The following is a 17,691-nucleotide window of genomic DNA, read 5'->3' as shown; positions in this document are numbered from 1 at the left end:
CTGGTGGCTCAGTGGTAAAGAATCCACCTACCAATGCAGGAGATGCTGGTTCATACATGGAGAAGGAAATGGCAACCCACTCCAGTATTCTTGCATGGAAAATTCCATGGACAGAGGAACCTGGTGGGCTATAGTCCATGGGGTTGCAAAAGAGTTGAACACAACTTATTGACTAAACAACAACAACATTGTGAGGATGAAAATACAATATATATGAAAGTGCATAGCTCATAATTGCTAAATAATGATCATCATATTAAAAATTTTCTTCAGTTCTCCAAATTAATACAAATGTATCCTTTTCCTCTAAAGGAAATTGGGTTTTGATTAGACTGATCCCTAAGTACCTAATTCTGAAATTGAGTTCAGGGAATACTGCACAAAGGCATTGAGCAAGGGGCTGCAGGAAAGATGCAATACATGGTCACTCACTGTCAGGGGACGTTCAACTTTAAGGAATCCACATGTTGTTTTCTTCTTTTGTGTGTTCTTTCTCAAGGGCCCTCTATTCCTTATCAGTTCCTGTAAAATAGGAACAGCAGAGCTGCATGCAGTTCTCAGGACTGAGGTCATGAGACAGATCGCCTGCGTGGATTCCCTTCAATGACCTTTTACTTTAATGTAATCTATTCAGCCACCTCCCTATTACTCAGGATATGGATTGTCTTCTGGCCCTGTGATGATTGTTATTCGCCTAGTTTTATTTTTGCTCAACTTTATTTTTGCTGCCTAAAGCTTCCTTGTATGGAGATATATAAAGCACACGCTGCTACAAATAAAGTACTGTTGTTTCATTCGAGACTTGGGTCCCCTGTGTCCTTCTTCTCGTGGATTACAGTCCCCAGGTCCCGGTCTATAAAGACCGTGACAAGAGGCGCCCGAACAGGGACCTGGTGAATGCCCTTGGCAAGCGGACAGAGTGACTGTTAGGACCTGGACCTACAGAGGTCGGTAAGTGCGGAGTTATGGGACAAACGGCTGGAAATCCCCATCACTTTTCTACTGTACTTCACCATTTATTTAAGGTTCAAGGACTTTCAGTTTCACGTCAACCTTGTCTCCAAACAGTGGTTGAACATAATCCCTGGTTCCCTGATGAAGGTAATTTCGATTTCAATGGACAATGTGGTTTCATGATGTGGCCCGAGATCATGCCAGTTCTAATGCTCGAGCTGGTGCCCCTCCAAAACCAAATTACTTTGAAATGTTAAGGGGTACAGGGCAATTTGATGTGGTGAAAGCTCAAATACAATGCCCTCCTTTGTTGCATGAGCAATTGAAAGAAGTTGCCCTTGAAGCTTGGGATCGAATTACTCCTCAAGGGGAACCTAAAGGTAGCTACACTAAGATATTACAAGGGCCTAATGAAGCCTATGCTGATTTTTTAGCTAGATTGTGTGAGGCTGCGCCATGACAGGAAGCCTAGATTAGGAGTAGGCCTGGTTTTCCAGGGTAACATGATTATCAGGCCACCTGGAGCCAGCCAATCAACATGCGCCTAGCAAGAAAAAGGGAACCTATCAGGGAAAGCTGAAAAAGCCCGCGAATGACCAAGTTTGAAAAAAGCCTGCGAAGGTTTGGACCAATAAGATTACTTTGCAAACAGGTAACCAATCTGCTTAAGCCAGCCACCAACTGCTTATGCGCACCCTATAAATTTGGATAACATTTTGGGCCCAGGGCTCTTGGACCCTGCACCAATGCGTTGGTTGCGGCAAGAGCCCTGACTCGAGTCAGCAATGAACTCCCCTTTCTTTGCGTGTTGCATTGTCTTGGAAGACTTCTCTCTTCCCGCTCGGGGATTCGGACATCAGGCATAACAGATTGGAAGTTGCTATATCCCGTAGTGTAATCGGAGAAGAAGCCAGAAATGACGAGCCTATTTGGACAGAGCAATGGCCCCGTACAAAAGAGAAATGAGAGGCTACTATGAGAAGGCAATGGCGACCCACTCCAGTACTCTTGTCTGGAAAATCCCATGGATGGAGGAGCCTGGTAGGCTGCAGTCCATGGGGTTTCCGAACAGTCAGACATGACTGAGTGACTTCACTTTCACTTTCATGAATTGGAGAAGGAAATGGCAACCCACTCCAGTGTTCTTGCCTGGAGAATCCCAGGGAATGCGGAGCGTGGTGGGCTGCCATCTATGGGGTTGCACAGAGTCGGACACGACTGAAGCGACTTAGCAGCAGCAGCAGCAGCAAGGAACTTATAGATACACAATTGAAATTAAAATATATAGAGGAATCTTATTTCCCTTTGAATTCTCCCATTTTTGTAATAAAAAAAGAAATCTGGCAAATGGCATCTCTTAACAGACCTTAGAAAAGTCAATGCATCTATGAAACCTATGGGTGCATTGCAACCAGGAATTCCGTCACCTACCACTATTCCTCAAAACTAGCATATTATTATTATAAATTTACAAGTTTGCTTTTTTACTATACCTTTACACACTCTAGACCAAGAGAGATTTGCTCTCTCTCTTCCTTATCCTAATCATGTCGGGCCTCATAAATGGTGTCAATGGACTGTATTACCTCAAGGAATGATGAATTCTCCCACTATGTGTCAATATTATGTAGCCAAAGCCCTTGAACCTATGAGAAAACAATTTCCTAACTTTCTTGTTATTCATTATGTAGATGATATGTTGTTTTCGGCTTCATCTGTTTTAGAAACTCAACACATGTTTGACATAGCTCAATGATGCCTAAGAGCTTCTGGATTAATCATTGCCCCTGAAAAGATTCAAACCTCTACAGCTTACCATTACTTGGGATTTATTGTTAATAGACAATGTATTGCTCCCCAACTAACACAGATTCCTGTTGATAAATTATCAACCTTGAATGATTTTCAAAAACTTTTAGGTGATATAAATTGGATTAGACTCTCTTTAGGCACTGCAAATTATCAACTGACTAATCTATTTAATACTTTGAAAGGCGATCCCAATTTAAATAGCCCTTATTATGCAAGGTGTTTACTTATAAGGACTTTAAATATACTCCTGTTTATTGCGATAGATGTCAAGCTAAATTAGGGAAATTAATATTTGTGGCCAGTTACATCATTGTCAATTGGGGATCCCATGGTATGTGGTTATCTAACTGCTCAGATGATATTAACAGCACTATATGTGATTATGCTACTCAAATAGCATGGAAGGTTACCAAAACTTCGATGGAACATTTCCCTGACAAAGGACTTCTTGGATGACTTGATGGTGGAATGGCACCTCCTCGCCCTCGAATTGTCCTCAATAAACAGATTGGGCCTGAACAATGGGACATCTAGAAACTTGCTGTGAGCACCAAAGAACTTGGAACTTGGACTGGATATTTCACAGGGACCAGTTGTAGTCATAGTAACTATTCCTTTCATTATAATCATTCATATTTCATACAGGCTTATGTTCCCCTTCCTTTTGTTATAGCCATATGGAACTTACAGTTCAGTAAGTTCTGTAACTTGTATAGATTGCAAACTATACATTTGTCTTAACTCCTCTATTTCTATAAAAAACAAATCCCTTTTGATTCTTTGATCTCGATGTACTCTGTGGTTGCCAGTAGATCTCCAACGACTCTGGGAGGAGGGTCCTATGGCAGGCCTTGCCTCCCGGTTACTCACTAAATTACTCCGGCGATCTAAACGATTCATTGAATGGCTAATTCTTGGCATTTCAGGATTAATAGCCATTTGCACTACTGCCACTGTCGCAGGTATCACTTTACAAACCTCAATTCAAGCACAAAACTTTATTCAAAATTGGACCAAAGATGCTCATACTATGTGAGCCACTCAGGCTCAGATAGATGAAAAAGTTCAAGATAAAATACAGGAACTGAGACCAACTATCCAATGGGTCAGAGATCAATTAGTAGATTTACAAAAACAAGTATTACTAAAATGTGATTGGAATTCTATCAATTTTATATTACTCCTATTAGGTTCAACTATAGTGCATGTGATTGGGAACAAATCAAATTTCACTTGCAAGACAAACATGGTAATGCTTCCTTAAATGTACAATTATTAAAAAAAAAATCTTTAGAGCCTTCCCTAAGAGTCTGCCCTCTTCCAACAATTTGGAAATGTTAGCTGAACAGCTAGCTGGTCAATTATCTGGGCTAGACCCTCGAGGATGGTTCCAAAGCATTACTCATAGTATTGGGTCTGGAACTGTAACATTGATAATTGTCCTGGTAATTATATTTGTAATATATTGATGCCTTTTGACTAAAATTGTTCAAACTAAACAAACTCAGTTGGTCAGGGCCTTTTTCACAAAAATAGTAAAAAATGGGGGAATTGTCAGGGGACGTTCAACTTCAAGGAATCCACATGTTATTTTCTTCTTTTGTGTGCTGTTTCTCAAGGGCACTCTGTTCCTTATCAGTTCCTGGAAAACAGCAACGAGCAGAGCTGTATGCAGTTCTCAGGACTGAGGTCATGAGACAGAGTGCATGCGTGGATTCCCTTCAATGACCTTTTACTTTAAAGTAATCTACTCAGTCACAACCCTATTACTCAGGATATGGATTGTCTTCTGGCCCTGTGATGACTGTTATTTGCCTAGTGTCACGGTCTTTGCAGACCAGGACCTGGGGACTGGAGTTGACGAGAGGAAGAATGCAGGGGATCCAAGTCTTGAGTGAAACAAGGGTGCTTTATTTGCAGAAAAGCATGTTTATATATCTTCATACAAGGCAGCTTTAGGCAGTAAAAAAACTGAGCAAAAACAAAACCAAGCAAATACCAATCTTCAAAGGGCCAGAAAGCATTCCATATCCTGAGTAAGAGGGGCATAACTGAATAGATTACATTTAAGTAAAGTCACTGAAGGGAATCACTGAAGGGAGTCACTGAAAGGAATCCAAGCAGGTGCTCTTTCTCATGATCTCAGTCCTGAGAACTGCATGCAGCTCTGCTTGTTCCTGTTTTCCAGGAACTGATAAGGAATAGAGAATCCTTGAGAAAGGGCACACAAAAGAAAAGAATAACATATTGAATCCCTTAAAGCTGAACGTCCCCTGACAATTCCCCCCTTTTTAATTTTTTCACAATTGTGGGTGACTGTAGATACTTTTGTGAAAAACGCCCTGACCAATTGAGTTTGTTTAATTTGAACAATTTTAGTTGAAAGGCATTGGTATACTACAAATATTATCACTAGGACCATTATCAACATTATAGTTCCAGATCCAATACTACGTGTAATGCTTTGAAACCATCCTCGAGGGTCCAGCCCAGATAATTGATCAGTTAGCTGTTCACCTAAGGTTTCCAAATTTTGGAAGAGGGTAGACTCTTAGAGAAGGTTTCAAAAATTTCCTTTTGCAATAATTGTACATTTAAGGAAGCATTATTATGTATATCTTGCAGATGAAATTTGATTTGTTCCCAATGGTAAGCACTACGGTTGAATTGAACAAGAGTGATACAAAATTGAGTAGAATTCCAACCACAATGTAATAATACTTCTTTTTGTAAATCTAGTAATTGATCTTCAACCCACTGGATGGATGTTTCTAATTCCTGAATTTTATCCTGAACTTCTTCATCTATCTGAGCTTGAGTGGCCCACATAGTATGAGTATCTTTAGTCCAATTTTGAATAAAGTTTTGTGTTTGAATTGAAGTTTGTAAAGCAATGCCTGTGACAGCAGCAGTGGTGCAAATGGCTATTAACCCCAAAATGCCAAGAATTAACCACCCAATGAATCGCTTAGATCATCAGAGTAATTCAGTGAGTAACTGAGAGGCAAGTCCTGCCATGGGACCCTCTTTCCAGAGTCGTTGGAGATCTACTGGCAACCACAGATTACATGGAGTTCGAAGAATCAAAAGGGATTCATTTTTTAGAGAAATAGAGGAATTAAGACAAGTATACAATTTGCAATCTATACAAGTCACAGAACATAGAGTCATTAAATTGTAAGTTCCCTATGGCTATAACAAAAGGAAGGGGAACACAAGCTTGTATAAACTATGAATGATTATAATAGAAGGAATAGTTACTATGACTACGACTGGTCCCTGTGAAATATCCAGTCCAAGTTCCAAGTTTTTCAGTACTTGCAGCAAGTTTCCAGATGTCCCATTGTTCAGGCCCAATCTGTTTATTGAGGATGATTTGAGGGCGAGGGGGTGCCATTCCGCCGTCAATCCAGCCAAGGAGTCCTTTGTCATGGAAGTGCTCCATCGTAGTTTTGGTAACCTTCCATGCTACTTGAGTAACATAACCACACATAGTACTGTTAATATCATCTGAGCAGTTAGATAACCACATACCATAGGGTCCCCAGTCAACAATGGTGTAATTGGCCACAAACATTAATTTCCCTAATTTAGCTTGACATCTATCCCAATAAACAGGAGTATATTTAAAGTCCTTATAAGTAAACACCTTACATTCCAATTTTTGTCCTTTTCCTAGAGTTTTGGTAGTATTGACACGGTTCTCAGAAAGGGACAGGGCAGTAAACAGTCCAAGCAATGTGCGGAAGTTCTTTTTTGGAGGCAGGACGAAAGCCCACGTTTGCCAACTAACATTAATACATAATTCTGCTGGGCCCACGCATAAAGGAAGGATTTCATAGCCTAGATGAATGTTAATTAGTCTTCCTTCTTCCTCAGGATGAGAGGGCCCCCCCAAGCTCCAAGGAGGAGGCATATATACTGAGTCATTAGTGGATACGACCAGTCCTATATCTGTCCATTCTACAACCTGCAATAAAGGTGGGTTAGGTATATAAGCCCAATAAGTGTGATTAATCAAGTCAGTCTGAGCGGGGGAAGCAAAAGCAAGCAAAGCAAGCATAGTGACAAAAATATTTTCAGGATTCCGAGGCATTCCCTGTTGAGAAACCAGATTTTCAGCTTGATTAGTAAGGGTTTTTTAATCTGTCCCCAAGTAGGGAGGTCATAAGGTTGATGATGTCGAGTGTGGTGTTTCTCGGAAATTTTTAAAGCCACCATGGCTTGTACTGGAAACTCCTCCTCCTGCGGATTTTGCCATTTCCTCTCTATCTTGAATGCGAGTGACTCCCCGGGGGGCAGATCTTCTGAAGAGGGAGCCAACTGATTTCGTTGGATCCATCTGGAGAAATACAAGCATACCCCTTTCCCTGTAAGATTAATTTTCCAGATTTCCATTGTTTAGTCAACCCATCTTGATACCAAATGGGCAGATGAAGGGAGGTGTCCTTCAATGCCTTGAAATGTTTTTCTGCTTTTGTCAAAATATCTCCTTGCAGTAAGTTTAAAAAATTTTAAACAAAAAAAGCTGTACTAACAATAGTTAAAGGCTTAAAGAATATATTGCATTGGAATCTAGTAAAGTCTGCTCTGGATAAGGAAGATAGAAGTGTTCCTGTGTATTCTCCCCTTTTTAATTTTTTTATTTGTAGTTTCAGTGTGTGATGTGCTCATTCAACTATGCCCTGTGCTTGTGGATTACAAGGAATACCTGTAATATGTTGAACAGAAAATGATCGTAAAAATTGTTTGAATTGCCTAGAAATATCGGCAGGGCCATTGTCTGTTTTTATAGAACTAGGTGTTCCCATTACTGCAAAGCAAGCTAACAGGTGAGTTATAACATCTTGTGTAGTTTCACCTCGGAGAGGTGTGGCCCATATAAAAGAATTTGTATAGATTGAGACATGTAAGAAGGAAGAGGGAGAAAGTTCAGGACAATGAGTTATATCCATTTGCCATAGTTCATTAGGTTGTAATCTTAGAGGATTGATACCTTGTGTAATGGGTGGAAGATTTAGGGGCCTACAAGTAGAGCAATTATTAGTGATTTCTTTAGCATGTTGGTATGGAATTTTCCAAATTTGATGTAGTGAGCCAGCATTATTGTGCAATAGAGCATGTTGTTCTTCAGGAGTAGCAAAAGAGACAAGTTTATCAGCTTGTTCATTGCCATGGGCCATAGGGTCAGGAAGACAAGAATGTGCTTGAATATGGGTAATATAAATGGGGGAAGTGCGGTTCCTAATAAGAGACTGTAGTTCAAAAAAAGTTGTTGGATAATAGATTAGAACTTATGGTAGAAGTTTCTATATTTCTTAGTACAAAAACTGAATATAAGGAGTCAGAAACTATATTAATAGGATAAGAATGTAGTGCATAACCTGAATAAGAGCATATAATTCATTTTGTTGAGCAGAGTGAAATTTAGTATAAAAGACTTTATATTCTTTGAGAGACCAGAATGAGGCTTTGGTGTCTTTAGTCCCATCTGTATAGAAAACATCAGCTTGAGGTATAGGTTGTGATGTGACAATGTGAGAGATAATAAATTCAGTATTTTTGAAGAAATTCCAAAGTTTGTTACAGGGACAATGAAATGAAATTTCTCCAAAATATTCCAAGGAGGCTATTTGGAAATTGGTAGAAGTTTGTAATGCATTCTCAAATTGAGATTTATTAATAGGTACTACAATTTTATGAGGATCGGAGTCAATTAGAGTCCAGCTCTATTTCTTCCATTGATAATGATTAGAGTGATCAAATCAAGATAGGGTGTAAGTGACCTCGTCCCTCTAAAATGGGTATAGATCCAGTCTATTGGGTTTTCTTGTTGGGCAAGAAGTCCTGTGGGAGAATGGAGAGAGGGGAGTATAAACAACTGTAGAGGTAATTCAAGTCTAATACGAGTAAGAAACTGCTTTTGCAATTTATTTTGCACCAAACAGAGTTCCTCTCGTGCCTCTTGTGAAAATGAACATGGGCTATTTAAATCGGGATCCCTTTTAAAGTGTTAAATAAATTAGTCAGTTGATAATTTGCAGTGCCTAAAGAGAGTCTAATCCAATTTATATCACCTAAAAGTTTTTGAAAATCATTCAAGGTTGATAATTTGTCAACAGGAATCTGTGTTAGTTGGGGAGCAATACATTGTCTATTAACAATAAATCCCAAGTAATGGTAAGCTGTAGAGGTTTGAATCTTTTCAGGGGCAATGATTAATCCAGAAGCTCTTAAGCATTGTTGAGCTATGTCAAACATGTGTTGAGTTTCTAAAACAGATGGAGCCGAAAACAATATATCATCCACGTAACGGATAACAAGAAAGTCAGGAAATTGTTTTCTCATAGGTTCAAGGGCTTTGGCTATATAATATTGACATATGGTGGGAGAATTCATCATTCTTTGAGGCAACAAGTCCATTGACACCATTTATGAGGCCCGACATGATTAGGATAAGGAAGAGAGAAAGCAAATCTCTCTTGGTCTAGAGGGTGTAAATGTATAGTAAAAAAGCAATCTTGTAAATCTATAATAATAATATGCTAGTTTTGAGGAATAGTGGTAGGTGATGGAATTCCTGGTTGCAATGCACCCATAGGTTTCATAGATGCATTAACTTTTCGAAGATCTGTTAAAAGACGCCATTTGCTAGATTTGTTTTTTATTACAAAAATGGGAGAATCCAAGGGCAACAAGATTCCTCTATATGTTTTAATTCCAATTGTGTATCTGTAAGTCCTTAGCAGCCTCTAATTTCTCTTTTGTAAGGGGCCACTGTTCTGTCCAAATAGGCTCGTCATTTTTCCAAGTTATTTTAATAATTGTATTGTTTGTTAAATGGGCAGTGGCCCCTAGGAAAAATGTGGAATATATATTTGAGTTTGCCATTGCATATGTAAATCTCTTCCTATTAAATTAAGGGGTGCACCTATCACATAAAATCGTAATGTTGCACGCTGGCCTTCTGGTTCCTCACATGGATATATTTGGACACTTTGATAAACCTCTTGTACTTTGGTTTGAGAAACTCCTGCAATTTGCCAAGAAATTCTCTGCATATGCCAAGATTTGGGCCATAAATTTTTGGAAATAATAGTAATATCGGATCCAGTATCAAGAAGGTCAGAAAATCTTTTGCCATTAATTTTGACATTTATATTTGGTCATGCATATTCAGATATTATTGATGGCCATAAGGATTGCTTTTGATCTATACTACCAAATCCACCTCTCCGTATACCATTAGAGGAGTTAATAGAAATGCAAGGTAAAAGAAGTAATTGGGCAATTTTGTCCCCAATTGTATCTGAATTTTGTATCTATATTTTGAATTGCCATAGTATCTGAGATGACATCATAATTTGAATCTCTCCCTTATAATCTAAATCAATTATTCCAGGGTGAACAGTAATTCCCTTAGAAGTCAGATTAGACCAGCCAAGTATAAGGCCGAAGGATCGTGGGGGTAGGGGTCCATAAAGTCCGGTAGGTATTCTAGAAGGGACTGCTTGAGGAAAAAAAAGAAAATCATTGAGGGCTAGTATATCGACAGCAGCACTGCCAGATGTTGAGGGTTTGAGGGAAAAGATGGAGTTTGCCCCTGGTTTTTGTTGATGGGGACCTGGGGAGCCCCCTTCTTTGAGTTTCCTGATATAAGATTTCCCTCAACATCATATTTAGATCGACATTCTTTAGCCCAGTGTATCCCCCCTTATGATAGCGAGGGCAGAGTACTGGAGGCTTTTTAATAGTTTTCATTTTTTTGGACATTTTTTAGGGCAATCCTTTTTTAAATGGCTCTTACCTCCACAAACAAAACATCCTTCATTTCCCTTTTTAAAGGCAGCAGCCATTGCTTCAGCCAACATTTGCATTTTCTGAGTTTCTGATCCTAAGTTGCGACAAGCCTTCAAATAATCAATAACATTCCCGGTCTCACGAATTGGAGCGATGGCTCTTTGACATTCCTGATTTGCATTCTCATATGCAAGCAGTTTTTCTAATTGCACTCTGGCTTCCTCTCTGACAACACTAAGGGAGATAGCAACTCCCAGCCTAGCTAAAATAGCAGCATAGGCTTCATTAGGCCCTTGTAATATCTTTGTGTAGCTACCTTTAGGTTCCCCTTGAGGAGTAATTAGATCTCAAGCTTCAAGGGCAACTTCTTTCAACTGTTCATGTAACAAAGGAGGGCATTGTATCTGAACTTCCATCGAATCAAATTGCCCTGTACCCCTTAACATTTCAAAAGTAATTTGGTTTTGGGGAGCGCCAGCTCGAGCATTAGAATTGGCATGATCTCAGGCCACATCATGAAACTACATTATCCACTGAAGATATTCTCCTGGTTTAAGAAGAACTTCTATCAAAATTCGCCAATCATAAAGGAATAAAATTTCCAGTAGAAGATGCCATAGAGTTTAGAAGTTCTTTAGTGAAAGGAGAATGAGGGCCGTACATAGTTACAGCCTTTTTCATTTGTTGCATGTGAGAAAAATCAATGCCTTCGTATTGAGGTATTAGTTGCCCTTGAGCATTAATATTTCTTCACACAGGAAAGGCAAAAAGATTATCAGCCTCAGAGACTTGAGATTGCAAAGCCAGTAAATCAGAAAGCCTTCGTCGTGAAGGAGAATGAGTGGATTGTCTGTTTTCATAAATGTGAGTGTGTGTTAGGGGTTTATCACTGTCATCAAAAAAAGTATTGTTGGCTTTAGTGTCAGAGAGAGCATCAGAAGAATCATCATCAGATTCATTTTGTCCTCTAATTGAGGGGACCTTTGGTTTCATGCCCATTGAAATGAGGAGGAGGGGCACTTGGGACAGCCGGAGCAGGGATGGTGGGGAAGTTTTGAAACATTTTATGTTGCTCTAATTGGGCCTTTTGTAAAGTCTCATCATCTAATTTATATTCGTATAATGAGCATTCTGCTTATTGACAAATATCAGGGGGGCTAGAGTTGCCTTGAAACGTCAAGATCATGGCTTTAATGAGGGCCCATAAAGGCCAGAAATCTATTGGAATATTTTCTCCCCGTCTAGCGGCTCATTCAACATTCCCTTTGACTCGGTTCCAAATTTCTAAATCAAAACTGCCTTCATCAGGGAACCAGGGATTATATTCAACCACTGTTTGGAGACAAGCCTCTATCCATTGATGCGAAACCGAAAGTCCTTGAACCTTAAATAAATGATGAAGTAAAGTAGTAAAGTGGTGGGGCTTTCCAGCCGTTTGTCCCGTAACCCCGCACTTACCGACCTCCGTAGGTGCTAACAGTCACTCCGTCCGCTTGCCAAGGGCATTCAGTGAAACAAGGGTGCTTTATTTGCGGAAAAGCATGTTTATATATCTTCATACAAGGCAGCTTTAGGCAGTAAAAAAATTGAGCAAAAACAAAGCCAAGCAAATAACCGTCTTCAAAGGGCCAGAAAGCATTCTATATCCTGAGTAAGAGGGGCATAACTGAATAGATTACATTTAAGTAAGGTCACTGAAGGGAGTCATTGAAGGCAGTTACTGAAAGGAATCCAAGCAGGTGCCCTTTCTCATGATCTCAGTCCTGAGAACTGAGTGCAGCTCTGCTTGTTCCTGTTTTCCAGGAACTGATAAGGAATAGAGAATCCTTGAGAAAGGGCACACAAAAGAAAAGAATAACATGTTGGATTCCTTAAAGTTGAACGTCCCCTGACAGCCTAGTTTTGTTTTTGCTCAACTTTATTTTTGCTGCCTAAAGCTTCCTTGTATGGAGATATATAAAGCACACACTGCTACAAATAAAGTATCCTTGTTTCACTCGAGACTTGGGTCCCCTGTGTCCTTCTTTTCATGGACTCCAGTCCCCAGGTCCCGGTCTATAAAGACCGTGACAACTCACCCTCCAGGCTGAGTTGCTACAGTCTTTCTTCCTGATATCAATCTTCTTAACAGTATTAAAGTCCAGTACACATATCACAGGGTACATTTATGAGAGACTTTGCTATAACCTTTGCGGACATGAAGATACCTTCCTTGCACAGCAGACCCTCAGACTACCACTTAAATAATCTACCCCAATTGAGATATAATTCATTTACATTATTCTTGGTTAATGCTAATCTCATAAAGTCTCCTAAAATAATTAATGCTGGAATTTTGCCAGGGATTCATGTCAAGCTTTTCAGCCTAATTCCACAGTTCATCTCTCTATTTTTTTTTTTTAGTTTTTGAAAATCTGGATATTTGCCAATCTCAGCCAAGAGTCACACTTCTTAAAAATGGCCTTCAGGGGCCCTGTGGTCAATCAACCTGCAATTGGTATTTTGAATACTTATAGCCATTTTATTTGGGTATGAAGACTTGCACTCATTTAAGGCAAGTAGTTATTCTTTCATTATCTCCTTGTATGTCCTGAAATTTTCTTTCCTCATATTAATGTTTGTCCTACCATTCCCAGTTTGAAGATGGAGAAACAGAAGCCTGACTGGTGTTAAGTAATTCTATAGCCCCTCTTCTGTCTGTTGAAATTACTAAATTCATTTCCAGGGGCTTTTTAAAAAAGACAGCAAATATTTCAGTCTTACAAAGCAATGATATAAGAAACACTTAACATCTATCTTAAGACATAAATATTACAGATATAATTATATCCCCTTGTCTACTCTTCTCCAATTGCTCTCCTCTTTCTTTCAGGTTAGCTACTACCTTGATATTGATGTTGTTATTTCAAAGCATGTTTAAATATTGTTAGTACATATGTGGGTAGCCATACACATTTTATAGTATAATTTACCTGTTTTTCTAATTTTATACATATAGTTTCACTCTGTACACATTTAAGTTTGAAAGGCTTGATTTGATTTAGGTTCAGTATTTTTGGCAAGAATGCTTCATAGGGGTTATTATGGACTTTGTACACACTCAGCTTCATGATTCTGAGATTTATCCTTAATGAAAAATTTATCTTTAGCTCATTTGTCTTATGTCACAGGTATTTTTCATTTTCCTTCCAATAATCTTATTCATTATTCTGATTATTTTTCCAGTTCAGCTCACAATTCAGCAAGTATTTGTTTTTAGTCTTTGAGTTTATAGATTTCATTTTGTTTATATTGGCTGTCTTTTTGAAATCATTTTCTTGGAGTTTCCCCTTCTAAAACGATTATGTCCCATGACTTTATGCTAGCCAATTCATATTCCAGTGTAAGAAAGGACAATCTAAAAAGTATTTGCCATTTCCTCAAATTTTTAAATATAACTTTTGTGCTTACTTACATATGTTAAATATTTTCTGTTCAAGTTTCTACTGCTAATCATTACACTGAAACATAACGTAAGGAAAATATAGAAAATATAACATTTTAGAAATATAATATTTTGGAAAATACAGCATATGTTACTTATAATGTATGCTTGTGAGTTTTCATGATCCCTAAATTATAACATATTTCAATGTATGTGACACATAGTTCTCTTTTAAATAAAGCTACCGATAAGAGGCAAATACTTGTATTAGTAAATGATGCTTTGCGGCAATAGCTTTTCAGAATCATTTCAATTCATTCATTTAACAAGAATTTCTTCAGCAACTGTTCTAAGAGCTTGGTTTACATAAATAAACAAATATATCTGCGTGGTAGAGCTTACATTCATATAATTCTGATTAACTCGGTGCTCCATTTTCTTTCGTTGTTTTCCCTCTTCACACGCTGAAGAAAATCAGTTTCATATTTAAGCTCATCTGTTCTCCACGTGGCATCAGTCCCAATCTAGTAAACAGGGACTGGAACCGTCCAGCTTCTCAGGGTTTGCAGCGTTGGACCAAAGAGAAGAGTCCTCCGAAGGTCCTAGAAGGGCAAGCCGCGCATTACCATAGAGACCGCGGACTGGAAAGGCGCTATCTGCACTTCCGGGCTCAGCCCCTAGACTCTGAGGTAAGGATGGGGTTTTTTCTGACCTCTTCTGGGTAGGTCCTTGGGCTTCTTCGGCCCCATTGCGGCGAAGACAGGACCAGCAAGACCCGGGAGGATGCGGAGGTCGTGGGTCAGGTCTGTTAGGCCCTTTTCGGGGTTCTGGCGGGAGCTTCTTTCTGGCCTTCTGGGGCTGGGCCTGCGATTCGAGGTGGGATGGGATGTAGGAGGGCCTGCCTGCTGAAGCCTATTTTATCTTTACCTCTTCTAGTCATGTTTCCACTCCCTCCTCCCCCTGCCCCCGCTCGTCCTTCTTTAGGCCATTCTTTAATATTAGAATTAAAATTTTTTTATTTGGCAAACCGGTTAATAAAGTATTTATTTTGGGTCAGGCTTTGGTTCTAAGTGCAGTATATGCTTTAACTCTAATTCTCAAACAATCCAATGAGGTAAGTATTATCACTCCCCCAGTTTTTAGATAAGCAACTTGAAACCCAGGCATACTAAAAACTTACCTACAGTCGCATAACTGCTAAGATGAGGAAAAAAAACCTAAACGATATGGTGCTTTTAACCTCAACACTAGTTTCCTCACGAATTCTGAATCTCTGATTAGAGCTTTAACTTCCTCTTTGCCAGTTTCTTTCCTGTCAGGCTGCTGGGTTCTTTTGTGAGTTTTGTTGATGTGGTACTGCTCCCATTCATGACTTTCTCTCTCTCTCTTTTTTTCCCTGCCCTTCTCTTTCAGGCCAGTAACCTAAAATGGAGAGTGGGGCTTCTAAATTTCACTGGTTTCTAAAGCCATACTGCCAATGGACAAAAAATGCAGAGCAGCTCTTGCCCCTTGGCTCAAAATGTCAGTTACTGGGAGAAGGCAGTTATTTTTGATGGGGTTCACAGGGATTTTGCTCCCTTGAGGAGGCCTATCCTGAGCAGCAGGCCCTGGATGTCTTACCTGGAGAGAGACGGTACTGGATATGGTTACGTGATTCACTTAGTAGAGAGATGGTCACAGGAGTGATGGGAGATGGAAAGCCAGATCTGGATGGAGAAGAATGGGTAAGGGAAGGCCAGGGGAGAGAAACAGTGAATTATGTGATTTTCTTAATGGTTAAAGAAAATACTGACAAAATGCCTCATTTGAGATTCTCCCTTTACCGCTTTGTTATTGACTGTATTGATGGTCTTTAAAGTTGCATGCTTTTGTAGGAAAGACTGTGTGTATCGTTTGTCTTTTCCTAAAATGGAATGAAACTTGGATTTTCCTTTTCACTGTAATCCAGAGAGATTGCTCTTTTGTATCTTTACTGGGATTTTAATTTTAACATGTAAATAATCCTTTAAAAAAACACACACACAAAAAAAACTATATATTCATTTGCCTGCACCAGGTCTTAGTTGTGGGATATAGGATCTTTGTTGCAGCATGGGAACTTTTAGTTGTGGCATGTGGAATCCTGCTCCTTGACCAGGGATCGAACCTGGACCCCTGCATTACGGGCACAGTGTCTTAGCCACTGGACCACCAGGGAAGTCCCTCCTTTCCTTTTGATGACATTCATACATTTAGGTTCCATCCAGTACTCAAGAAAGGCAGAGTTTGGCATGTGAAATTTTGGCACTGGCTTTTGATTCACTGTTTACTCAACACTGGCCCATAGTCATCCAGCCTGAAAATATCATTCCTTGTTTTTTGAGTCCTGCAAAAGAGGTGGGGAGCTAGCAGTCATCTTTCTGCTTATGAGGTGGATTTTGGTGAAAAAGGAGCCAGAGCATATCTTTAAAATGATGGTACCAAGAGCTGATTTTTAGTTGTTACACATATGACTATTACAAAGAAAAAAAAAAAAAAAAGACCCAAGTGAACACTGGGCTGTACTATACCTGATATATCTATGGGAGGAGAGGCCAACCTTCAGTTTAATAACACCAGCTTTCCCTGTCAGTGCCTTGTACATCTGGGGCAGATGCTAAACAATTCATTTATTTATTCATTTAATTCATGCATTCATTCACACATTTGTTGAGTGTATTTGAAGTGCTATATAATGATTCTGGTACCAAGTATGGTACCTCAAGGTACTTCAGTCTGGTTGGTGAAACAGACTAGAAAATCTGTGATAACAATCCAGTGTGATAAACACTGTGATAGAAGCAGGGACAGGGTTTTGTGGGAGTAGGATCAGAGGTAAAATGGGAATAAAATATTTGGCTTTATGTTTGAGTATATGTATAGGGTATATCAGAGAAAAGGGTTTGAGAAGCATTGTGCTAGACTGAGATTTTTGAGGCAAAAGACTGGAGTCATCCCTAGAACATCATGACATATGATTTGTGTTTAATAAATATTTGTTGTATGAACATTGAAAAAGCCCATGTATATACTGGTCTCTATTTCAGGTGTTGGTGCTATGTCTGCAGTCTATAGATAGCATCATTGCATAATAGACAGTTGACAGTTGAACAGCATAGGTTTGAAATGTGTGGGTACACTTACATGCATTTCTTTTTTTAAAACGTATTGCACGATTTATGGGAGGATATAGAACTTTGAATATGGAGGGTGGACTGTAAAATTACAAGCAGATTTTTTTAAATGACTAAGTAATATCCCACTATATATATGTACCACATCTTCTTTGGCCATTCATCTCTCAATGGACATTTAAGTTGTTTCCATGTCTTGGTTATTATAAATAGTACTAATATGCACATGGGGTGCATATATCTCTTTGAATTATAGTTTTGTCCAGATATACGCCCAGGAGTGGGCTTGCTGGATCACATGGTAATTCTATTTTTCTTTTTTTTTTTTAGTTTTTTCAGGAACCTCTGTACTGTTTTCCATAGTGGCTGTACTAACTTATATTCCCACCATCAGTATAGAAAGATTCCCTTTTCTCCACACGCTCTCCAGTATTAGTTATTTGCAGACTCTTTAATGATGGCCATTCTGACTGGTGTGAAGTGGTACCTCGTTGTAAATTTTTTTGTTGTCATTTATTTTGACCACATCGTGCAATATATGGGATCTTA

At 39.1% G+C, this 17,691-nt stretch overlaps 1 protein-coding gene across 7 annotated transcripts in view; it reads right to left on the bottom strand.

Annotated features, from left to right (window-relative positions):
- The window catches only part of ZNF311 (zinc finger protein 311), a 29,938-nt gene extending 15,386 nt beyond the window's left edge, over positions 1 to 14,552 (bottom strand). For 2 of the 7 annotated variants that reach the window (XM_043908152.1, XM_043908162.1), the window contains exons 1-2: positions 14,393 to 14,552; positions 433 to 522 (exon numbers count right to left, since the gene is read on the bottom strand). In XM_043908152.1, coding sequence (XP_043764087.1) covers positions 433 to 522; positions 14,393 to 14,425 — 123 coding nt within the window. In that variant the 5' untranslated portion in view covers positions 14,426 to 14,552. Of the gene's footprint in view, positions 1 to 432; positions 523 to 12,024; positions 14,354 to 14,392 lie in introns of those variants that run through there. The other 5 variants (XM_043908158.1, XM_043908164.1, XM_043908161.1 and 2 more) reach the window with 4 other exon arrangements.
- Between the last annotated feature and the right edge of the window lie 3,139 nt (positions 14,553 to 17,691).

Source organism: Cervus elaphus, chromosome 7 (genome assembly GCF_910594005.1).
Source record: "Cervus elaphus chromosome 7, mCerEla1.1, whole genome shotgun sequence".
Taxonomy (NCBI): Eukaryota; Metazoa; Chordata; class Mammalia; order Artiodactyla; family Cervidae; genus Cervus; species Cervus elaphus.
Note: the sequence above shows the minus strand (reverse complement) of the source record. Positions and strands in the feature narration are given on the sequence as shown.